The 25,052-nt window shown below is 42.3% G+C and overlaps 1 protein-coding gene across 1 annotated transcript in view; it reads left to right on the top strand.

The window, feature by feature from the left end:
- LOC125309296 (alpha-2-macroglobulin-like protein 1) overlaps positions 1–25,052 on the top strand; it is a 36,817-nt gene that overhangs the window by 10,059 nt on the left and 1,706 nt on the right. Inside the window, 24 exon segments of the mRNA XM_048266102.1 lie at positions 71–271; positions 422–634; positions 2,226–2,375; positions 2,889–3,029; positions 3,166–3,265; positions 3,609–3,708; positions 3,896–4,121; positions 5,132–5,258; positions 5,394–5,487; positions 5,489–5,513; positions 5,608–5,659; positions 5,891–5,974; positions 6,072–6,248; positions 7,811–7,886; positions 14,139–14,295; positions 14,410–14,484; positions 14,664–14,814; positions 14,907–15,097; positions 15,211–15,426; positions 15,518–15,651; positions 16,361–16,451; positions 16,667–16,732; positions 17,752–17,857; positions 18,157–18,200. Coding sequence (XP_048122059.1) covers positions 71–271; positions 422–634; positions 2,226–2,375; positions 2,889–3,029; positions 3,166–3,265; positions 3,609–3,708; positions 3,896–4,121; positions 5,132–5,258; positions 5,394–5,487; positions 5,489–5,513; positions 5,608–5,659; positions 5,891–5,974; positions 6,072–6,248; positions 7,811–7,886; positions 14,139–14,295; positions 14,410–14,484; positions 14,664–14,814; positions 14,907–15,097; positions 15,211–15,426; positions 15,518–15,651; positions 16,361–16,451; positions 16,667–16,732; positions 17,752–17,857; positions 18,157–18,200 — 2,997 coding nt within the window.

Consider the following 25,052-nt stretch of genomic DNA (forward strand, 5'->3'; position numbering starts at 1 on the left):
GCAGAGCTGACCCTCTGATTACATTGAACAAATGCACATTGCACATTCATATGATGTCACTTATTTGCAGGCAAGGGTCCCCTTCTATGACCAAGGAATATTTTGGGTTACATTGCACAGGAATCCATCTCAGCTACCAGCCTCACACAGCTCTCTATACATCACAAGCCCAAACGAGCCTCTGAAGTGCCACACAGTTGCAACCATTAGCATTCGCTATGTCTTCACTGGAGAGACCTTCACCACAGACACTGTGGACATAATTTACCTGGTGTGTGTGTGTGTACCTGTAAGGGATTTCAATCCCATTAGAAAGAGTGCATCTATGAAAAGAAAATGTCTTACTTCCACCTCAGCTCTTCAGACAAGCCATTTTAAAATTGTCTACACGGGACACTGGGTTATTTTTGGTGTGTTGCAGGTTTTATCCAATGGTGAGATTGTTCACCATGGGTTTGTGAAGGCTCCAATAAAGATCACCCAAACTGTAGTTGAAGGCCAGGTGTCCTTCGAACTGCCTGTCACACCTGAGATGGCTAATTTCATGGACATTCTGGTCTACTGTGTCTTTCCCAGTGAGATGGTCTTGGCAAAAAGCAAGCGATTTCAAACGGAAAAGTGCTTCAGAAGCAAGGTAAGGGAAGGTGAAGTATGATGCTTTAATGTCTAGCAGCAGTGAAGTTGATCGCAACATGTAACATTTCTCAATTAACCAGACAGATCATAAACCACATATGCCTTCATACACCAGTATGCAGCCAACCACCACCAACCAACCCTACGGTTCTCAAGATATTCACAGAAAACTGTGTCTGCCCTACCCTCCTTTCGGGGGGTCCAGTCCAGCGGGGGGCTACAGATCAAAACGAAAAATGACGGTTCCATGCTATCCATGTGGGGGTACATGCCCACCAAGTTTTGTGTACCCCGGTCTTTCAGTGTCCCGGGAGTCCTTGTTGGTGTACGTCACTAAATGTACACACAAATTATTTTATTGTAAGGCCCCCCATGAATGAAAGTACACAAAACTTGGCATGCATTCGGAGGGTGTCATAATGATCCTACACTTTTAATTTCGTGCAGTTTTGACCTTGTCAGCCAGAGATATTGTGATGAAAACACCTAATTTTTTTTTTTTTAATTTTTAACTAGGTGGCGCTATACATGAAATAAGTGGTTATGGGATGGGTTGACATGCCCCCTTAAGACCAACATACATAAAAAAGGTGGACCTCCTAGGCCCTACGGTTCTCGAGATATTCACAGAAAACTGTCTCCGGCCACCTACAGGCCAGTTGGTGTATAGTAACATAAATTAATTTATTGTGTGGCCCCCCATGAACGGAATTCCACAAAACTTGGCGTGCATACAGAGGGTGTCATAATGATCCTACACTTCCAATTTCGTGCAGTTTTGACTATGTTAGGTCACAGATACCTTCAATTACAACACCTCATTTTTACTTTTTTGTGTTTAACTAGGTGGCGCTATACATGAAATGAGTAGTTATGGAATGGGTTGACATGGCCCCTTGAGATCAACATACAAAAAAAATGGTCCTCCTAAACCCTACGGTTTTCGAGATATTCACAGAAAACTGTGTCTGCCCTACCCCTCCTTTCAGGGGTCCAGTCCAGCGGGGGGCTACAGATCAAAACGAAAACGATGGTTCCATGCTATCCATGTGGGGTTACATGCCCACCAAGTTTCGTGTACCCCGGTCTTTCAGTGTCCCGGGAATCATTGACGGAAATTGGGCATGCGAAAAAGAAAAAAAAGAAAAGAAAAAAAATCTGACTAAACCTGCGAAGCGGCGGTCATAATTAGTAATATAATACTGTTTGATGACAGGATAGAGACTTAAGGAAAATGATGTAGCCTAACAATATAATTGTAAAGTCCTAATGACCAGCCTACTTATTTGTATGTCCCACAGCTGACATGGAACGTTATTAACTGGCTCGGGAACTTTATTTTTTTGTTCTAACTGGTTCAGGAATGTCTATTTTAGGGTTGAAACCAAAACCGGAAACATTAAAATACTGTTTCTGTTAGGAACGAACCAATTGGGGGGAGAAATCTGGTTCAAAGCCCTGGTGTAGAGTTTTGAAAAAATGACAAAGAACTTTGAAAATATGCGTAAACAGTTGTAAAAAACTGTAATTTACTGGTCTAACCTGCTGATTCCCCCCTCCCAAAGTAAAACCTCCTGTCTACTACACAGGTGTCGGTGCAGTTCTCCCCCCCTAAAGCGGTTCCTGGAGAGGAGAGCTCCCTGCAGCTGTCAGCTCCGCCTGGCTCACTGTGTGGCATCAGTGCTGTGGATCAGAGCATCTTTATCCTGGAGAAAGGCTCACGCTTGGATGCTAATATGGTTGATATACTTGTTCAGCGTGTAGTGTAGTTTCAATTCTCTTTGAGTTTGCTCCAATATGTTTCCAATCTTCATTGGAATATTTGATGACAAAAGTAACAAATGGTCAATCAAAGCATAAATATCACTGTAGATATAATTTAGAGATGTACCGGTAGTTAGATCACTAATGGGTGTGGTTGGGTGCCTAAGGGGTGTGGTACATGACCAAGGGGTGTGGTTGGATTAATGAGGGATGTGGTGAACATATAATGAAAGGCTAAACATTTAAAGCAATATTAAAATCAAGGTACAGAATGACCGACATTACCAAGTAAAATGACAGAACACATATGAATGATGTTAGGACACGCATGTTGTCTCTCCTCCTGAGCATTACCGGTATACATTTTTTATAGACACTTATCATCCATGTATTTCATATGATTCCTCTCTTGTCTCTCCTATGGTAGTGTATGCTGTCCACAGCAGGTGAGCTATATTCTAGTTGTGTGTGTTTATGTTTCAATACAGATGTTCGGCATGGCACAGAGTCAGTTCCGTGGCATTCCCTCTCAAGTTCAAGATCGTTTTGACTGCCTTCACCTTAGACCTCGCCGATCCTCAATGGCCATGCAAACCAGCATCACAAATGATGCACACAGTGTGTTTGGGGTGATTTATACATAATACTCTGTATATGGTGTAGATATTGTATATATCCACAGTGTGTATGGGGTGATTTATATGGTGTGGATATTGTACCCTGCTGACTTCAAGAGTATTTACCTGCTGACCTTGTTTCTGGCAGAGATTAGGGCTTAAAGTGGCATCAGACCTGCATATCCGCACACCCTCCTGTGTTGTCTACAGGGGCCACCAATACACATTAATGGGTGCTGGTGAACATGGTCAGTTTGACAATGCAATGCTTGTCGCATTCACTTTATACTCATTATACAAGTTCCAGTTTCATTGATAAGCTTTATAGGGATGTGGTCAGAGGGCTGAGGGGTGTGTCAGAATGAATGAGGGGGTGATGACTAATGTGTGTGTCTGAATGACTGAGGGGCATGACCAGAGGATTGAGGGGTGCGCCTGAATGACTGAAGGGTGTGGCTAGATGATTGAGGGGAGTGTCTGAATGACTCAGGGGTGTTGTTGGATGACTAAGGGGTATGGTCAGAGAACAGAGGAGTGTGTATGAATGGTGTGTTCAGAGGACTGAGGGGTGTGATTCAATCACTCTCGTAGATCCTTCGGTGGCTGCTGCAGTTGGAGTAGCTTTCAACCCAGCTCAGACTATTCGCACCTTCTTCCCTGAAACATGGATCTGGGAGCTTACAGAAGTTGGGTAAGAGGGCACAAAACCTGCATCATGAAAATTATGCCTTATGTGACACAAATAACACAAAATGTACTCACACGAAAAACTCAAGCTATGAAAGTATATGTACAGTAAGTTATCTGGAAGTGTTGGATCCAATTAGTTTTTATTGTTGCTATGGCACACTCCTCTGACCTGTGAACTGTCTCAACAGGGAGTCTGGAGAAGCACGAGTCCCTCTCACTGTCCCTGACACCATCACCACCTGGGAGACTGAGGCTTTCTGCCTGTCCCCCCAGGGCTTTGGTCTGGCCCCACCAGTTCAGCTCACAGTTTTCCAGCCCTTCTTCCTGGAGCTCTCCCTGCCGTACTCCATCATCCGTGGAGAGACCTTTGAGCTCAAAGCAACAGTTTTCAACTACCAGCCCAAGTGCATCATGGTAATATCTACACCTGCCAAATTCTGTGTGTTAGAAGTAGGCCTAGCTAGATGTCTACACATGAGGGGTTGTCCCCTCGCTCAAATTGCTTAAGGGCTTGTGTCCACCAATCACGTTTTTTGCGCCAACGGCAGCTATTTTCTATGCAAATCCTACGAAGTTTAGCGTTCTCAGCGCCCGGCGGCAAAATAGCCCTCTGCACTTTCCGAGCGCTGAAAGTTGAAATCTGTTCAATGTTTAGAACAGCGCTGGCCTCGTCAATGTCACTTCTCTCTCGAGGACCAATCAAAACTTTGTAACCTCGCAACAATAAACACTTTGACGAAGAGCTCTGAAAATGAGGTTGAGGGTGCGCTGTCAGCACAAAAAATACGATTGGTGGACACAGGCCCTAAATGCTATAGCCCAATGTGAAGATGAGAGTTGTTTGGTGTAATGGACTCCCATCCTGAGGCAACAGAACATGACAAAAGTCTACCCAGCAGTGCTCTCGCTGTGGCTTTGAGTGTGTGTTGAAGGTGTACGCTGTTTTTAGTGGCAGGCTAGCACATACCGTTGACTTGCGCTAGCCTAGCACCTGCGAACTCTGCAATTAGAAGGACTGGATGAAACGTGTTGAAAACGGTCTCCACTGATAAATATCACACTTGCTTACTTGGAAATGAGGTCCTATGTCCAAAATCCTGAACCACCCCTTTAACTTACATTGTATTTGAAACGGTGCCATTTGAGGTACAAAATGGTTTCACCAGAGAGACAAACCAGCACTGGCTGATTGGCTTGAAAACTTAACTGGATATCTTGGTAACACAGAGCAGGTGTTTATGAAATAATGGCAAAACGGTTACTCAAGTTCTGTTGCTATTGCTAGGTCATGTTTTGAATGTTTGAATGAATGAATGAATGAATGTTTTAAACCAAACAAAAATGTAGCCTACGCTTAGCCGCTTCACACATAAGCGCTTTCTATAGTTTTGAGTGTGTGTTAAATATGACCCCCTCTCTGGTAGGTCACAGTGACTCCAGCCCCTTCATCAGACTTCACTCTGACCCCCTCCTCTGATGGCCAGTACTCCTCCTGTCTGTGTGCAAATGGAAGGAAGACCTTCAAATGGACACTGGTGCCCTCTGTGCTTGGTGAGAATCCGCACAGTAAGGAGAAGTGATACATATGTCTGTGGATGTCTGGTGTGTATAGTAATACTAATGCAGTGGGATGTTTGTGTGTATGTGTGCGCGTGTGGGTGTGTGTGGGTGAATATGTCACGACAGGTGTGATGAATGTGACAGTGAGTGCAGAGGCCGCCCAATCTCAGACTCTATGTGACAATCAGCTAGTTACCGTACCAGAGAGAGGTCGCATTGACAGTCACTCGCCAACTCCTGGTTAAGGTAAGTGTGTGTGTTTGTGTATCTGTGTGTGTGTGACTGTGATGTACTTTAAATTGATATATCAGTAACCCATCTGTAACTGTGGCCACTAAAGGCAGAGGGATCTCAGAAGACTGAGAGTTACAACTGGCTTCTGTGTCCAAAGGGTGAGTTTGACCTGCCCTCCACAGCCCTTTTCATAACATTTAACCATGGCTGTGATATTATGGAGTCATTTAGTATTCATAGGTTTATGTCATCGTATGGGTTTGTTGTTACATATACCGGTACACATGTTAATGTGTATATTTTCTTCCTTTTGTCAGTGGTGAAATATTTGATTGATGTCGATCTCCTCGTATGTTTAATTTGTCTGGAGTTTTGTGTTGTTCCCACAGGGGGCGCTCTAACAGAGGAGGTGGAGCTGAAACTCCCTGCAGTTGTAGTGAAGGGATCTGCCAGAGGCTCAGTGTCTGTGCTGGGTACATCTTCACATCTCAATCTGAGTGCAATAATGGTGCTCAATCAATAATCAAGATACATCTTATAATCTTTTTCTGAAGTATACCCCTTCTGTAGGAGACATCCTGGGTCGTGCTCTGAAGAATATTGGCACCCTCCTACAGATGCCTTTTGGTTGTGGGGAGCAGAATATGGCCATTCTCTCCCCAAATATCTACATTCTGCAGTACCTACAGAACACTGGGCAGCTCACTGCAGACATCAAGGAGAAGGCCACAAATTTCCTCAAGAGCGGTGAGAACTCCTCCCCTTGAGGTGAAATATGCTGTGTCATATGTTCAGATTCAAGATGAATGGTGTGCTCAATTCCTTTTGAGTTTGATTTGGGTGCTCTTCGGTCCAAGGTAGAACGTCTAAGAGGGTCATTCCATGTGAAAACAGCCAATATCGGGGTATCATATACATGACACCTCTCAGATTTTGCTGAAAAGAGGTGAATATATGCCTTATGTTACCAAACAAAGGAATCTGAAGTTTCAAGTCAATATCTCAAACGGTTTGCCTGTGGCGTCCTTTTGAATTTCGGGTGCCACGGCCCTAATTGACACATTGGAAATTCACATTTCATCTTTTGCAATTTTTGGAAGCCCATAACGTCTGTTCTAATAGTGGTAGAGGGCTGGAAATTGGTGTGGTAGTTCATTGTAGCCTGTACTACACAATTCTGGAGAATCAACATTCCTTACTGTTTGGGTGAGAGGTGGGTCACCAAAGTCCTAAAAAATGTTGACGGCATGTGTGATTTTTCACTTTTTGGTTGGGCCTAGCACCACAATTAATGATCATATTTATTCTAAACAGGATTATTTGTTATATGTGGGAACCTTGCTTTTGCCAAAATGAATTTGAAGGGTATGGTACCACTGGTGGGGGTTTTATGGGGGTCCAAAAACCCTCTCCAGCAGAGGTGACTCTTTGGAACCCCATATTTGGACCCCCAAATGACCATGTGGGCACTTGTTGATCCTAACGGGATTTTCACGGATTAATCCGTGACAGTCTCAATATTTAATTGTTTGCCATCACTGAGCATAATACTAAGTTATTTCCACTATTTTCATGCTTCACTAAATTCTCCCTGATCTACATTCCAGACTTCTGGAAACAATGTCCAAAATGGTGCATTATGAAGAATAAAATTCATATTATAGAGCTATACAGTCAAAAAATGTATTTAATTAAAAGAAAGAACAAATATGTATCTTTATCTGGTATAAATCCCATTAGGATCATCAAGTGCCCACATGGTCATTTTGGGGTCCTGTTTAGAGTAAATATGATCATTAATTGTGGTGCTAGGGCCACCCAAAAAGTGAAATCACACATGCCGTCAACATTTTTTAGGACTTTGGTGACCCACCTCTCACCCAAACAGTAAGGAATGTTGATTCTGCCTCCAGAATTGTGTAGTACAGGCTACAATGAACTACCACACCAGTTTCCAGCCCTCTACCACTATTAGAACAGACGTTCTAGAGGACGTTGAGATATTGACCTGAAACTTCAGATTCCTTTGTTTGGTAACATAAGGCAAATATTCCCCGCTTTTCAGCAAAATCTGAGAGGTGTCATGTACATGGGTGGCTGAGTTGGCGTGGAATGACCCAAGAGGCAGTGTAGAGAATCTGAGGGCCGAGGCACTCCTTAATTAAAATGTCTTTATTGCAAAAATGACATGTCCTAAAAGGACAACTTTAAAATGCCCACACGTAGCGGCATGGGGCCTTCTTCAGGGCATGCTGTGTCATATCTCAAGTTGTTCTGATGGTGTGCAGTAAACCCGTTATAACCACCAGGATACCAGAGGCAGCTGAACTACAAGCACCGTGATGGAGCCTACAGCACGTTTGGCAGAGGAGAAGGAAACACCTGGTGAGTTATTAATTGAAAAACATTACAGGAGGAGACAAATCCTTAATGGACTAACGGAGTTCATGGGGGAGACAGTACCTCTAAACCCCTAACTCTCAGAAAAGGCTGAAATTGAGTATCCAGCGTCAGTTCTGGCAGGCCAAGTAGTCAAGTCGGCGTTAACTGCTATTGGCCAACAACAGGATCGCATCAGCTTATCTGCATCAGCGCATCCGCTGGTCAACTCCCCTCGCTTCTAAATGACTACACGCAAACAGGGAGCCTTATTTAAAGCTGCTTTAGTTTTTTCCTAACTGCTTGCTGCTCGCATTTACGCAACCCACCTCCTCCCCTGCTCCACCCTGTCGTGTATAACATGGCATAGGCCTTCTATGTCATAGTTACCGCTCTGTTCATATGGGGGAATAGTTTAGCTCTCCCAGTCTTAAACTGTGTGAGTGTCCCCTAATGCTGCTGCTGTCCCCTGACTGCTTTTTCATGGTGCTCATGAAAGGTCTGCAGACTCCTCTGAACAGAGCCATACCGCAAAAAGATTCTTTTGTTGTTCTTGACTTTAATGGCTGACAGAAGTGTAATTTTGTGTGGACCAACAAGTAATAGACCAAAATAGACTAAAAACTGCTGACAAGTTGTGATAGCTCATTTATCAAAGCCCCATTACAGGGTTTTTTTCAACTGCTTAGGCCTACACACTAAATCTTTGCTTGTCACACAATTTTCTAAACAAGTATTTCAAACACCATAACCCCACACCAAATCTGCAAAACCATACACTAATTCTCAGTGTTTGACTCAGTTTTCAATTTTCTAAAACGCATTTTGCAAAACACCACACACAATTTTCTACCTAACACACAATTCTAATGGCCTATGCAGACTACAAGATTTCAGCCCGATTTTGTCACAATTTTGTTGTAGCCGACAAATTTCCAGTGTCACGCCCGAATATGAAAGGTCGGGAACAACAGCGATGGAGGAATGGGTCTTGTAATGTGACATATTCAACGACCCGAGATTTATTGACTGCAACATTCTACAACTCCACAACCAAAAGTCTAGCATGTTATGTGTTGTCACCATACACTGTATAGACCCCTTCATGTCCACGTCACAGAAAAGGTGTGTGCATGCTTCCCATCCCATTGAATTGTGTGGGTGTGAACTGACTGAGACGTCAAGGAAACGTCAAGAAAAATGCTTGTATTACTGTTTTGCATGTATACAGGCTGGGCTTGTCAACCAGATAGCTGTATATGTCGGGCTAATGAATCTCTGGCCACTTGCTAACGTTGTCTACCCATTCTGTTATCAGCTCAGGATCAGGCAGACAGTCGCCATTAGCTAAGACTAATTTATTAACGTTCGTGGCTCCTCGTGATTAAAGGAGAATTCCGGTGTGATATTGACCTAAAGTGTGTTGAAACATGATACCGAGTGTGAACGTATGTCTCATAGCTCATCTCGGCTTGTCCCCTGCAATCTGGCACTAGTTAGCCAAAAATAATTCTGTGGAAATGCATGGATTCCAGTTGCTGCTACTGGAAGAAACTGGAATCCATGCATTTCCACAGAATTATTTTTGGAATCTGATCCCTTATCATACCTGTTCATTCTTACTCGTCGCTCGACTTATCGTGACTAAATGCAAGATGGCTGCAAACGCTAAACTCTGTGAAGATACTGTCTGTATAAATCGTCTTGTAAGTAAACTACCAGTGCTTTTTCAAAGTTCTCAATGTCTCATTTTAAATGTCAAGACCCTCAGAAGTCTACCAATGAAGTATGGAGCTACTTTGAGCCTCGTAAATGGTGTAAAACAGTGATTTATTTGCATGGCTAGGCCGATCTATTAACTGCGCCATTTTTCTGACCCCATGTGTGCAGAGCACCCAACCTAGGCTCTGGATGATTACAAACATGGAAGGGGTCTATAGGTTGACACTGACACTATGACGACACATGACGAGTAGGCTACGATAGGCTACACGAGCTGGTAATGTGGCCAATCTCCCGACCAATACGCAGCAAGAATTTATGGTTCTCTGATCGCCTAGTTTAATTTTTCGAGCTCACAAGCCAACGGAGAGTTGCTTGACTAGCCCTGGCAGCAAATTTAATTTGCCGCTAGGGTGCGTCTAGATTTCTAGGCTATAAAAGACCTTCATCTGCTTGCACACGAGACCGTATGGAACAGGTGTTCCACTAAACCATGCTTTACTAAAACCTAGCAGAGTATAGCCTACATGCATCTGCACTCGTCTATTATTTGAACTCATAGACAAAGTGAAACTAAGGGACCGTTTGTTATTTATAAACGGGATCACCGGAGGGATTTTGAGTGCTTCGATCAAAAGTTGCATGACCCTGCCCTGCCTGCTATATAATTTTCAACGACCCTCCAGTAAAGGTGTTTGAGTCGTGACTCACTCGGATCTTTCACCCGTGTCTTTAAATTAACCCATGAGTCGCGAGTCTCTAGTATCATTAACTCGGATCAGTTGAGTCCTACTACAATTCAATCTAAAACGATAAACAGCGCCACACACAAACCTCTTGCAACATTAGCTAGCCTCTTAGCCCTAGCCATCATAGCTGCCAAAAATGTAACAATTTCGTAGGCAACCACAACTCCACAACTCAAGCGACTGAGTGAGCAGGCAGTCCGAGATAACTGGTTAACTTCCCGCAGAGCCGGAAACATTGCAGACTCGCAGACCATGGGACTCAGATTGGAGCGGCTGAGTAGCAATCCGTGTTAGTCGGATCAGCCGGCCGGTTAGGCTACGTTGAGTACGAGTCAGTCCAATCAGCCGGCTACGTTGTCATGAGTGGATCTTTAGAGCAGCGAGTAACTCCTCGTCAAGGTGAAAAACAAATCCACAACAAAAGCCATGCTTTCACTTCTGAAATAACATATGTTCTGCAATGCATAGCCTACTATAAAATGCAATTAGGTCGCAAAGACAGTCCGAAACATTGCAAGCTCTGTATGGAGTTGCTTGAGTAGGCTAGCCTACCTGAGTCAGTCGGATCAGCGGGGCGGGCCGGTTACGTTGTTGTTATGAGTGCGAGTCAGCCGTATCAGCCGGCTAGGTGTCATGAGTGGATCTTTAGAGGAGCGAGTAAATCCTCGTCAAGGTTAAAAGAAAATCCACAACAAAAACCATGCTTTCACTTCTGAAATAACATATATTCTGCACGCATAGCCTACTTTAAAATGCAATTAGGTCGCGAAGACAGTCCGAAACATTGCAAGCTCTGTATGGAGTTGCTTGAGTAGGCTAGCCTACCTGGGTCATTTGGATCAGCCGGGCGGACCGGTTACGTTATGTTGTTATGAGTGCGAGTCAGTCGAATCAGCCGGCTACATTGCCATGAGTGGATCTGTTGACGAGCGAGTAGCCTAGTTTCTACTCGTGTCAAGGTGATAATAATAATAGGCCTAATGAAAAGTAATAGTAGTAGTAGTAGTAGTAGTAGTAGTAATAATAAAAATAATAATTTATTCACTGCAGGGCATTTCTACGTTACTGTTTCTATGTCTACATTGAAAGTCAATTGCTTAGGCTAGGTTAAGACAATAAATAAACAGTCTGGCTCAAACTGCCTTCTTTCCCATGAGTGGGTGGAGGTTTTGATGCTATTATATTAGGCTATTTTATATTATATTATATTAGGCTACCTAACAGTATAGCTATGATTAATAATAATATTAGTTGCCTAGTATTAGCAGCCTATAATACTTATTAGAATAGATTCCTATTAGCCTACTATTAGTATATAGTAGTGGTAATAAACATTGTAGCAGAGTAGCATTAGACCTAGGCAAACTTTTCTATTGTTAACAAAACAACAACAGATAATTAATTATTATAATATAGGCTACCCTCTCTGTCAATAAGATCAAAGTTTCTGAACATGAGCACCAAAAAGATGAACAATGTGTGGATGCACTTTGACCAGGAGAGCAAAACTCTAAAGGCTAAATGCAAGTACTGCAAAAACCTGGTTTCAAATCATGGAGGATCCACATCCAACATGAGAAGGCACCTTGAACGTAGGACTGAATTTCTTTGCAATTTAGCAATACTCAAGTGACTCATTCAACCCGGATCAGTTTAGTGAGTGACTCAGAATAACCCGGATCCTTAAAAGGAATCGAGTTTGACCGGCCTACCCTCCAGCACCATTTCATAAATGACTTGACCCTCCCCGGCCAATTGTCAATGTCTTCCACCCACGCTCTTACGCGCTATGAAAACACATCATCATATGCTACCGCCCTAAAACCAACCTCTGCTTTCTGATTTTACACATCACCAAGATGGTGGCCATTTCAGTAGATTTACTCACTAACATTGTTGTGGAAACACAATAAGCATGGAAACTAAATGCACACTTCCTGCAACTGCATTAGCCTACTTGAAAAGTTACTCCTCTAGTAAGTATTCACATGAAATAAAACAATAAAGCATTGAGACCATTCAACAAAGCACACCGGGTAATTTTCCCGTAGAATATCCCATATTACTGTAATACTCTCATAACATTAGTCCTGCATTCTGGCCTGTCTCTGTGTTGTCCTGTTGTTACCCCTTGCCCTTCCAGTGAAACAGATGTATTCAAATCATCGTTTTGCTTGCTTGAATGCGAACTCAGAGTGATGTTAACCTATTTAAGTTAACAACGTGGTTGACGTGAGAGCCGCGATTCATTAGCGCTTGCAGTGTTCGGTCGTGGGCTATGCCTCGTCGCATGCGTGCTTGGGCTACTCAGCTAGACAAAGAATTCCCCCTGTATATTCACTCCAAGTTGGCCTACCATAACTTACCAACTACACTGTAGACCATAAACTGGCTATTTATATGACCAAATGTATTTGTTAAACTTTATGAAGCAGAATTACACACTGCTACTTGGAACGTAACACATTTTTGTTGGCAGGAGAGAGAATGACAGCGATTAACAAATTGCACTTGTTGCTGGTTACCAATAAATACTATATATTTTTTTGCAAACAACAAAAACAGAAAGGATGGAGACAGCAAAGCTAGAGATGGGCAGGAACAAGGTCAATTGGTAGAAATGCTTGTCAAAACGTTAGGAGCTGGATGTGTGGATGAATGAAGCACAAGTATGCTTTATGTTAAGCATGCACACTGTTTAAAGTAAGGCTACACGGTAAACTACAAGTAAACCAAAGTTACATTTAGCTTTTTTAGGGCTGGATAAAGTTGACCAAATGAATAGGCTGTTAGGCGTGAATAAAGTAGGCTACTTTGTTGCTCCAACCCTTCCAACGTTAATGGGGACGAATGTTGACATTTTCCGTATTTTGTGTGAGAAACCTAGCCTAGAAATCTAGACGCGCCCCTAGCGGAAGCAAATTACATTTGCTGCCAGGGCTAGTCTAGCAACTCTCCGTTGGCTTGTGAGCTCCAGAAATCGAAACTTAATCAGGCCAATGAAATCGTGTATAGAGTCGTTAGGTGGGCTTAACATAATGATTGATGGCAGAGTTGCAACGGTTTGGCTTGAATTCCCTGCTACTTGAAAACAAGATGGAAGATAAGATGGATGTTGCTGCTAGCGAACAGTGTGACACGAGTTAAGCTTTTATTAAGTTGGCAAACGTTTGAACTAGCCAACTAGCTCTGCTGGTGGGAAACGCATGGGGCTCATAGCGCTGCCGCTGTCCTATTGCATGCAGAGGGAATTTGAAAGACAACTGATTATCCCGCCCCTCGGACTGAGCACTGCGAACGGTGAGTTTCCAGACCCTACATTTTAATGTGGGTCTGGCTCGTCAGGCTATGAGAAACCCGGGAAATCTCCCTTATTTTCATTGTTCAATGTTGACAGAGCTATGGAGCGAAAGAGAACGTTATATGGCGACAGAAATCAACAATCAAACAAGTCACTTTGATTTTTTGCTGTTTTCATGAATACAAAAGATGGGTGACCCTCCCTAGACAAAAAAAAGTTAGGTGACCCTCCCCTCAACAAAGAATAAAAAGACATGACCCTCCCCTATTTTCCTCCGGTGACCCCGTTTATAAATAACGAACGGTCCCTTACGTGCTGCAATGATAATGATTACCTTTGAATTGTGAGAACATTTAACTGCAATGTTATGAATCACAGTGGTATACAGGAAAGCAGTTCAATAGTATATACTGTTCCATTTCTTTAAAATATTCCTCAGTGCAGTTCACACAAATGGCTAACAGTGTTCCTCCTCTCCTTTTCCAGGCTGACTTCATTTGTGCTGAGGTCATTTGGTAAAGCAAAGTCCTTCATTTATATTGATCCAACAATTATTTTGGATGCAAAGAATTGGCTTGAAAGCAGACTTCAACCAGATGGTGTTTTCCACATGCAAGGGAAACTCTTCCACAACAGAATGAAGGTGCACATATATATTGTGTTTGTGAATAACGCAACCATCATATTTCTTAAGTTTGGATTTTGACAAATGCTTTCCTGAAATGCTTCAATGCCTGAGTTTGTCATTGTGCTATAGGGTGGAGTAAACGATGTTGTTACAATAACTGCCTACGTCACTGCATCAATGCTTGAGCTGAACATATCTGTTACGGTATGTAGGTTCATGCTAACTGAGGGAAAAAAAAACATTGGATATGTAGCTACCTTGTATATCAAGGAGCAAGAATGTATCACTTTTTTGGTTGTTATTATTATTTTACTATCATACACCAGAGACAAAGACATACAGTTCATCCCATGGAGAAATCAGAGAATGTTATGTTATTCCAGGAAAAAACCCTCACATATCTAAAGTCCTCCGTCAGTGACCTGTCCAACACCTACACCACTGCTCTACTGGCCTACACCTTCAGCCTCGTTGGAGAAGAGGACATCCGAGCTGAGCTTCTGAAACACTTGGACAGTGTAGCAACCTCTGAGGGTAGGACAGAATTTACACTGTGCCTGAACAGACACACATGAACCAACAATTGAACCTGCTTCCTTTATCTCATGTGACTTGTGTCTTCTCAGGAAGTCTCCTGCACTGGTCTCAGTCCTCATCAGAGAGAGCTGATTCTCTGGCGGTGGAGATGAGTTCTTATGTGCTCTTAGCTGTTCTCACCAAACCCACACTGACTGTTGCTGACTTAGGCTATGCTTCCAGGATTGTCAGCTGGCTGGTGAAGCAGCAAAATCCATATGGAGGCTTCTCTTCCACACAGGTGCTCCACACACCTTTCCTTTTTAAACATCTTCTGTTGTGTTAGTGTGTGTGTGAGCTTTCCTACAGCTTCAGTATTTGCCCACACTGACAGATGGGTTTGTATTCTCTCAGGACACGGTGATGGCCCTGCAGGCTCTGGCTCTGTACGCCACCAAGGTCTTCAGCCCTCATGGCTCCAGCACAGTGACAGTGCAGTCAGCAGGGGGCGACAAACACCAGTTTGATGTGAACCAGCACAACACATTACTGTACCAGGAGACAGCGCTGCAGAACGTTCCTGGGAAGTACAGCGTAGAAGTGACGGGCTCTGCATGTGCTTCTGTGGGGGTCAGTGTGAAAGATCATATTCACTGTGAACAACTAAACAACTAATGGTTGATATTCTGTTAGTAGTATTTCTAAAACTCTTCTGTAACAGGTGGCTCTTTTCTACAACATCCCCACTCCCACTGAGCACTCAACCTTGAGCATTACGATTCAAGCCAGGCCTCTAACTGAGGGAGAGTGCAACAAGGTCAATGGACAGGCCTTCACATTAAATATCACAATCCAGTAAGTAACCAATGAAGAGTATAGCTGTCTATTACACCCTTAAAGTTAGGCATTTTTTATCAACTGGTCGACTAAACAATAGCTGGTTCATAATTTTAATGCACAATCTGTCCATTCAAATAAGAAATCTTGCTTAGAAATAAAATAACGTGATTTAAAAAAGATTTGCTAAATGGGGCAGTGGATTACCTCTCTATTTGCTTAAGTGCAACCAAGGTTGATGGAGATGGGTTTATTTCCATAAATGTACATTTGCTGCAATTTTATAACATGTTTCCTTAAACGGTCCTGGGTCAATCTTACATTTTGATCCCATACTTGTCAGTGAAAGTCATCCTTTATGAGAATGTCCATTGTAATTCACACAGCACCGTGGAGGGAAACCCACAATATCATTTTCTGAAGCCAAATGTTCATATAAATGGTCATGTAAACCCAACCAGTGTGTGATGCCATAACTATAATAGTTAGAACATACAGTAGCATACTGCTTTTAGGAAAGGCTTCGGCTGTGCCTCAAACCACACATTTCTGTCAGTACACTGCTAGTGTGCAATGAACGCTTACTTGCGTTGTGCCCACTTTTCGATGGTTTGTATTGTCCCAATATCTGCACTATAAACTTAAACTTAAAGTGTAATATACTTAAAGTGTGCACGTAGGCGGTTTGAGACACAGCCTTTGACTCTTTACACTCTTTCTTTCATAGGTATCATGGGTCACAGGAGAGCACCAACATGGCTATAATAGATGTGAAAATGTTATCTGGTTTCACAGCTGACTCTGCCTCTGTTGAAAGAGTAAGTTGTCCGTCCTCAGTCTGTATTAGTTATTAAATAATATCATGTTATGGTGCCAATGTTCAACAATGTTTGAACATTCTATTTGGTTCCCAATCTACTTCCTCTGCATTAAGATAACATATGGAATGTTAAAATGGAAGCCTTGTGGGGCCAACTATGATGCTGATAATGGAACTTTCTTGAAAGGGTCTATAATAGGTCTACTATTCCAGCTACAGGGCGGCATAGTGGACCGAGTCGATAAGAAAGGTGACCACATCCTTGTGTATCTGTCACAGGTGAGATATAAACCACATCACTGTGTATTTGTCACAGGTAAGATATAACCCTTGTCACTGGTGAGATATAGATAGATAGATGGATAGATACTTTATTGATCCTTAGGGGAAATTCAAGAATAGATATTAAGGTATCCAATGCAGTTTCAGGGTTTTTTTTCCGTTACTGGACTCCCCCTGCAGTTGGGGAGTACCGGTATTTGTATTTTACACAACTGTCGTAAATACCACCAGAAGGCTACTGCACAATTGCTGCAAAACAATTTGTGATTCTCCAGGTTGGGGGTTACCATAATCAGTCAGTAAACATTGGTTGTAGTGTTGTCACAGTTCACATTATACATGGCCGAGCAAGATAGTTCATCGTAGTTTAAGTCTATGGGCACGAAATGGGGATCGAGTCCTGTCTGCGCAATGAATGCTTAAAAAGGTGTGTCGTCGACGTATGGATGAGCGTAGGTAGCATCCGGCCAACAGCAGCAGAATAAATCACAGGCGCACACCTGATATAAGGTTGATTTTCTCCAGACTGGAATGCTCAAAAATGCAAATGGGTTTGAGGATCATGAAAACATGCCCGAAATTCACATTCCTAACTCTATAGAACCAAAATCTTAGCATATGTGGTGAAATTCTGAGCTATGGCCATAGACTTCAATGGAACAGTCGCTACCTCTGCTCTGCATAAAGGGTTTTTGACCCCCCACTCCCCCCTCGTGCAATCCAGGTTCCCGGAAGTAGCTCCTGATGAAATATCTTGCTCTGCCCATAATCTTTGGTGTTATCCAATTGCGTCGAAGTCCGGAATCAGTCAGTGAACATTGGTTGCATGTTATCCAATTGCGTGGGCCATTTTCATTACTCATAGCCACACCTTAATCTTTCGGATTTGGGTCTGGATTTCCAGGCTATTAAACCATGTTTTTCCCAAATACAGATCACTGATATGTGTTATTCTCTGTATTCTCTGACCTTTAAGAGCAGTTTTTTCATTGTTTTTTCATGTTGGCATTAAACAGGTTCCAAAGGGATATCATTTCTACTACGGATTAATCCTCAGACAAGACCACCCAGTGAGCAAACTTAAACCGGCCTTAGCCAAGGTGTATGACTACTACCAACCCAGTGAGTCTGCTAACATTTTACTCACATGTCATAAATCCTTATTCTGATGTGTGTAATGAAGCCTGTGAAACATTTTATCCGTTTTATCCATTTTAATTTATTTTAACAGTTATCCGTCTATTGTGAGAATTGTTCTAAAACTTACTGTTTACCATGTTGTTAGTCGCTTTGGTTAAAAAGCGTCAGCCAAATGTAATGTCAATGTAATGTATTTTGTTTAACTCTGATTCTAACTCTGATTCTCTGCTCCTTAAGATAAGTAAGTTCATTCTGAGACTCTCTGATTCTCTCTGTTACAGGTGACCAAGCTGAGACTGAGTACTCCTCCCCCTGTGTAGCCTAGGTAATAATAATAATAATAATAATAATAATAATAATAAGCTTTATTTGTATAGCACCTTTCATACACAGAATGCAGCTCAAAGTGCTTTACATTTGAAGCATGCAACACAATAATAGTCAGTCAGTCATTATCAATCACTTTTCTTCATTGCTGGGGCTGTTTATGATCCACTCAGCAACATATCAAAAATATAGAAAATGACGTCATAAGACTGGCAGCCTTAACCCTCTTACCCTCCACAAGCACGCCATATGGCAACTGTGGCAAGGAAAAACTCCCATATTCCAGGAAGAAACCTTGAGCAGAACCTGACTTAATAGGGGGAGCCCATCTGCTTCTGGCTGGCTGCGCCCTCCAATAGCAGCAGATGTAGAATAATCTGAAAAAAGTAGTCTACAGGATAAGATGAGTTAACTAAAAGCTTTCCTGTACAGGTATGTTTTCAGATCTTTTTAAAAAATATTTACTGAACTCGCCTGCTTGATGTACAGAGGCAGGGTGTTCCATAGTTTGGGGGCATAATGGATAAAAGCAGCTTCTCCACTTTGTTTGTGGAGCACTTTGGGTACGATTAAAAGATTAGAATTTGATGATCTAAGTTTCCTTTGTGGTTGATAAGATATTAAAAGCTCAGAGATATATGAAGGTGCTATGCCATTCAGAGCTTTGTAAGTAATTAACATAACCTTAAAATCAATTCTATAGGAAATAGGGAGCCAGTGCAGTTCAGCCAACACAGGGGTGATGTGTTCTCTCTTCTTAGTCTTAGTTAAAAGTCTAGCCGCAGAGTTCTGTATGAGTGCCAATTTCTTTAGATGTTTTTGGGAAGACCAGTGAAAAGTGCATTGCAGTAGTCTAACCTGCTAGTGATAAAGGCGTGAATTAGTTTTTCTGCATCTTGTTGAGTTAAAAAGGGCAGCGACTTTGGCAATGTTTCTCAAGTGGAAATAGGCTGTCTGAGTAACTTTACTGATATGGGGCTTAAAACTTAACTCTGCATCTAAGATGACACCGAGGCTTGTTACTTTTGGTTTGACCTGGTGCCCAAGTTCCCCAGATTACTAAGAATAATATCTAAGCTTTAGTTTTGGTCCAACCAAAAGTACCTCTGTTTTGTCATCATTTAGTTTAAAAAAATGTTGCTCATCCACTGATTAATGGAGGTTAGGCATGCAGTGAGGGAGCAAAGGCCATCTGGGTTTGTTGGCTCCACAGAAATATACAATTGGGTATCATCTGCGTAGCTGTGGAAGTTTACATTATGCTGACTTATGACGTTTCCCAATGGAAGCATATATAGAGAAAATAGGTGGGCTATTCTATTCCAATCACACAATACAATTCATAAAGGCCCCACTAAGAAAAAGCCAGGGCTTCAGGATTTTTTCAAGCATTTGGTTTGTGTGCAGAACATATTGGGCACTTTTGAAACTTCTCAGATAGAGGGGGCTGGAGGACCACTGGGGATGCCTACAAACGGCCCACCGATTGCAAATTTAGGTCCAAACACTTTTTAATTTATTCAGTTATACTTCTTCCATTTTAATAACATTTTCCCTTAATATTCTTATATTTGCTATCTGGGTTGGTGTTCCCTTACATTGGCTGCTGCTGTGAATTGTAACTGATACTAGTTAATTTATGGCTCCCACACACAGTTGCGTGTGGTGCAGTGCTGGAGACGCGTCCACTTTACATGGGCTTACGTCATCCATTGGCGAACTGAATTGTGGGTCCGTTGAGTCGCGTTGCTCCCATCGCTCGCGTCGAGAAGTTCAACTTTTGCTGCACTGACGGATAACAACAGACGGCACCAGCCAATCAAATTACGGTTATACTTCAAGTCATTTGCATAGCGTCGGGAACACCCACTGGCATGCGTTGACGAAACGGAACTGCGTGTGGGAGCCATTATGCAAGTAAAACACCTCTAAATGATTTTGTATCCTGGTAAATAATTTTCCAGAGTTTATGTAGAACTTTTTTAGTCAATTGCAGGTCCATTTTTGTTTGTATTGTTTCAGGAGATGTCTGAAGAGTATGGGCCAGGATGCTACATAAGAGGATTGTCACTGTTATGATGCCATTATCTGATTTCAACATTATGAAATTGAATTCAAGCGCCAGTAAATCATAAAATAGTCCCATGCCGCTTTTCTCTCTTTGTCTGAAAATAAATGTTCAAATCAGCAAGACATATCTTAACAGGTGACAGATCAGTCAAGACTAAAATATGACCTCAAATGAGGACCCCATCGTTGCTGTTGTCCAACGTGACGTCAGACAAAATTATCAGGTTTCCGCACAGTTCAGCTTCACATGGTTCTGATAAGATTATCTTGGAGATAGTTTCAGCCATAAAAATGCATTCTAGGGTTAGGTCTAGGCTATAGTTAGGGAAAGTTAGGCATTTTTTTCGCCAATCTGCAAAAAAAATATTATCAATAGCTTTTTATACAATGTGTTCATAGGTGTCTAGTAACACCTCCCAATTTATCCACGGCCAAATCCTCTGGGAAACGTCTGGAGAGCCCATCAAGTTTGAGGTGCCCAGAGGGTCTGGACTAGCCTAGAAATCTAGACACCCTAGCGGCTGGAAATGTAATTTGCAGCCAGGGTAGTCTAGCAACTCTCCTTTTGCTTGCAAGCTGGAAAAATGAAACTTCCATCAGGCCAATCACATCACGTATAGTGGGCGACGGTTCCGCGCAAATTTCCTGCTACTTGGAAACAAAGAAGATGGATGCTGCTGCTGGCGAATTTTTTTTAAAATTGGCAAAAGTTTGATCAATAGTCAACTAGCTCCAATGGTGGGGAAATGCATGGGACTCATGAGTTGTAGTGCTATCCTATTGCGTGCAGAAGAAATTCAAAAGACAACCATTTATCCTGCCCCTCGGATTGAGCACTGCCAATGGTAAGCTCCCAGACCCTACATCTTGATGTGGGTCTGGCTCGTCAGGCTAGGTCTCGACAAAAATATATATATTTTTTTCTCACAATTTTTTTTTTTTACTAATATTAGCTTTTGAGATGTCTAACTAGGGGGTTTTAGGGGAGCTGAATCTATCCCAGCCATTAGGTTTGAGTAAAACCATAACAAGTGGTTTTATTGAACAATTACAAGACAATACTTGCTTAATCGGTTTAAAATGCCATCAAACTCCCCTGCATTCCCTCACTCCTGGTGTGAATGGGGAGCAGGTGTGTTTAATGCTGCGTTATCGCTCTCACGCTCTCATTCTGCATGGTCACTGGAAATCCAACATGGCACCTCATGGCAAAGAACTCTCTGAGGTTCTGAAAAAAATAATTGTTACATGAGGATGGCTAAGCTATAAGAAGATTGCAAACACCCTGAAACTTAGCTGCAGCATGGTGGCCAAGACCATACAGCGGTTTAACAGGACAGGTCTAGCTATGGTCGACCAAATAAGTTGAGTGCACACGCTCAGCGTCATATCCAGATGTTATCTTTGGAAAATAGACGTATGAATGCTGCCAGCATTGCTGCAGAGGTTGAAAGGGTGGGGGGTCAGCCTGTCAGTGCTCAGACCATACGCCGCACGCTGCATCAAATTGGTCTGCATGGCTGTCATCCCAGAAGGAAGCATCTTCTAAAAATTCCGCACAAGAAAGCCTGCAAACAGCTTGCTGAAGACAAGGAGACTAAGGACATGGATAACTGGAACCATGTCCTGTGATGAGACCAAGATAAACTTATTTGGTTCAGATGGTGTCAAGCGTGTATTGCGGGAACCAGGTGAGGAGTACAAAGACAAATGTGTCTTGCCTACAGTCAAGCATGGTTGGAGTATCATGGTCTGGGGCTGCATGAGTGCTGCACTGGGGAGCTACAGTTCATTGAGGAAACCATAAATGGCAACATGTACTGTGACATACTGAAGCAGAGCATGATCCCCTCTCTTCGGAAACTGGGCCGTATAGGGCAGTATTCCAACACGATAACGACCCCAAACACACCTCCAAGACGACCACTGCCTTGTTAAAGAAGCTGAGGGTAAAGGTGACTGGCCAAGCTGTACACCAACTACTTTACATTGTAGTAAAGTGTAATTTCTTCAATGTCGTCCCATGAAAAGATATGATATTAACTCAGTTTTCATCCTCATGAGTTTTACATTTTGTTTCTCACCGTCCACCCTCCGCATTGGACTCTCTCTATCTTTCTCACACACACATAGACAGGTGATATTTTTGAGATATGTGCTTCCTAGAGGCATTTTTTTAGTAAAAGTTGGGAACAGGACTTTTTAACATAATTAAGCTGTGCTGAATCCAACTAGCCCTGTTCCCAAGCTGAATTTTGAGTTTATGACCATCTAATTAGAAAACAAAATGGTTGCCAAAATGGCTCCCTTGTCATTATACCAAAATGAGATTGTTCACAGAAATCTCCCTTGGATACAGGCTGTGAAAAAAAGAAAAAAATCTAGTATTATGCCTATGTTAATTACCTGAAAAAACCTTTGAAAAATGTTTAAAATTGCGGCCTACTCATGGGCGGATTATGAACTTTCGGGCCCCTGGGCCCAGATGTATTAAGGGCCCCCCACTTATTGTCGTATATGTGTGTGTGGGGGGGTTGGGAGTCCTCCCCCAGAATTTTTTTTAATTTGTTTGATGTGATTTCCTGTATTCTGGTGCATTTTGGGTATGGCCAATACTAAATTCAATCAGATTCATAGCCTACATCCTGATTTGTTGATATTGAGGCAATGATTCCATGCAAAGGCTTGGGCTTCAGGGCCCCCTGACCCCTTGGGCCCCTGGGCCTGGGCCCGGTAGGCCCATGCAGTAATCCATCCCTGGGCCTACTGGTTAGGTCTACGGGCTTGAAACCAAAGGGTTGCAGGTTCGATCCCCGACCAGTAGGAAAAATGTGGGTGGTGGAAAGGTTGAGCACTAGTCTCCCATGCCCACATCCACGGCTGAAGTGCCCTTGAGCAAGGCACCTAACCCCTCACTGCTCCCCGAGCATCACTGTAGCAAGGCAGGTCACTGCTCCAGGTTAATGTGTGCTTCAATGTGTGACCTGTGTGTTCACTAATTCACGGATGGAATACATGCAGAGACCAAATTCCTTGTATACCCAAGTTTACTTGGCCATAAAACCTGATTTACATTACATTTTACATAATTGAAGCGAATTAGGTTGGTAATGTATGTAGTCTCGGAGTAAGTTACACAGGCCTTTACCCATTTCGGTAACACTTTACGGTAAGGGTACATGAATTATCATGAATTCATGCATGAATGAATTCATGATTTATGTATTACTTCATTCATTAATATCTAATTAATCATCAGGAATTTACTAAGTTCATAGTTTGTCATTTGTGATCTCATACATGAACACATTACTAAAGTATTAGGTACGGTGGGCACATTATTATGAATTATGATGTATTAACCATGATCATGACTTTATTTTTCTGCCAAAAATGTGGTTATCACTGCTCAAATTCTGATTTGAACATAACTTTGGAGTTCTCTAAACACATGTCATTTTTCACTACTTTAGTTGAGGGGCCACAGACAGCAATTATCCTAAAATTCATGTAATCATGATGATCATGCTTAAAGGAACACGCCACCCAATGTCAGTAGTAATATATGTTCTTACCTTAACTTTCACGAGTTGAGTCATACCTCTCCCGTGTCAGTACGTGCACTCAAATGCTCTGGTGTGCGGCGTGAATGTGTTAGCATGTTGCAATGCTAGCGGGCTCAGACGTAGCCATAGAGGGAGAAAGATAGCAGTAATAAAAAACATCCACGTTTTCCCTACTTAAATACAGTTGCACGAGTAGTTGATAAAAATGTGTAAGGTCACACAACATGAAACGTGGCGATTTTCCAGGCGAATAAACAGGAGAACTACAATGTGTGGCGCAATAGCACTTAGGAGTACTTCGACCTAGCATAGTAATATTAATTAACACGTAATTGTAGATCCTATCCACCGTTTGCAGTGAAGCGAAATTCTATGAAACCTGAAATCACTATAATACTTCTGCTTGTTATCACAACCCTTCACAATGCATGTTATAACCATGATTGTTCACAATCTACTTTACCACTACCTGCTACTTTGCTAAGTCAGCTCAAACTAACACCAGCAGGGCAGGTTGTCTCTATTTACGGAAATGACTGTGTGTGTGCCTCGGAGGGGGAGGGGTCGATCCAGCTCTGTGGTGGATAGGATCTACAATTAGGTGTTAACTAATATTACTACACTAGGTCGAAGTACTCCCAAGTGCTATTGCACACATTGTAGTGTGTATTTAAGTATTTAACAACTGTATTTAAGTAGGGAAAATGTGGATGTTTTTGATTACTGCTATCTACCTCCCTCTATGGCTACATCTGAGCCCGCTAGCATAGCAACATGCTAACACATTCGCGCCGCGCACCAGAGCGTTTGAGTGCACGTACCGACACGGGAGAGGTATGACTCAACTCGTGAAAGTTAAGGTAAGAACATATACAGTATTACTACTGACATTGGGTGGCGTGTTCCTTTAAGAAATCATAAATCATAATGATATACCCATCACACCTAATGCTTTAGTTGATGTGTTGTTCATACATGAGGTCATCATGAATGAGAGTATATGAATTGCCACCATTGAAAGCCATTATACTTGGTTTTTGACTTGGATTGGGATTGGATAATCACATTTTGATGATCTTGAGATCTTAAATATAGGTAAAAGGGTCTAGACTTTCCAATTCTACGATAAAATGTCAAAGAATGTGTTAAATTGTGAAGATAGATGCAATTATTGGGAAAAATAGCACATTTTAGTACTAATTTTAGCATAATTA

This window comes from Alosa alosa, chromosome 16 (assembly GCF_017589495.1).
Source record: "Alosa alosa isolate M-15738 ecotype Scorff River chromosome 16, AALO_Geno_1.1, whole genome shotgun sequence".
In the NCBI taxonomy this organism is placed as follows: Eukaryota; Metazoa; Chordata; class Actinopteri; order Clupeiformes; family Clupeidae; genus Alosa; species Alosa alosa.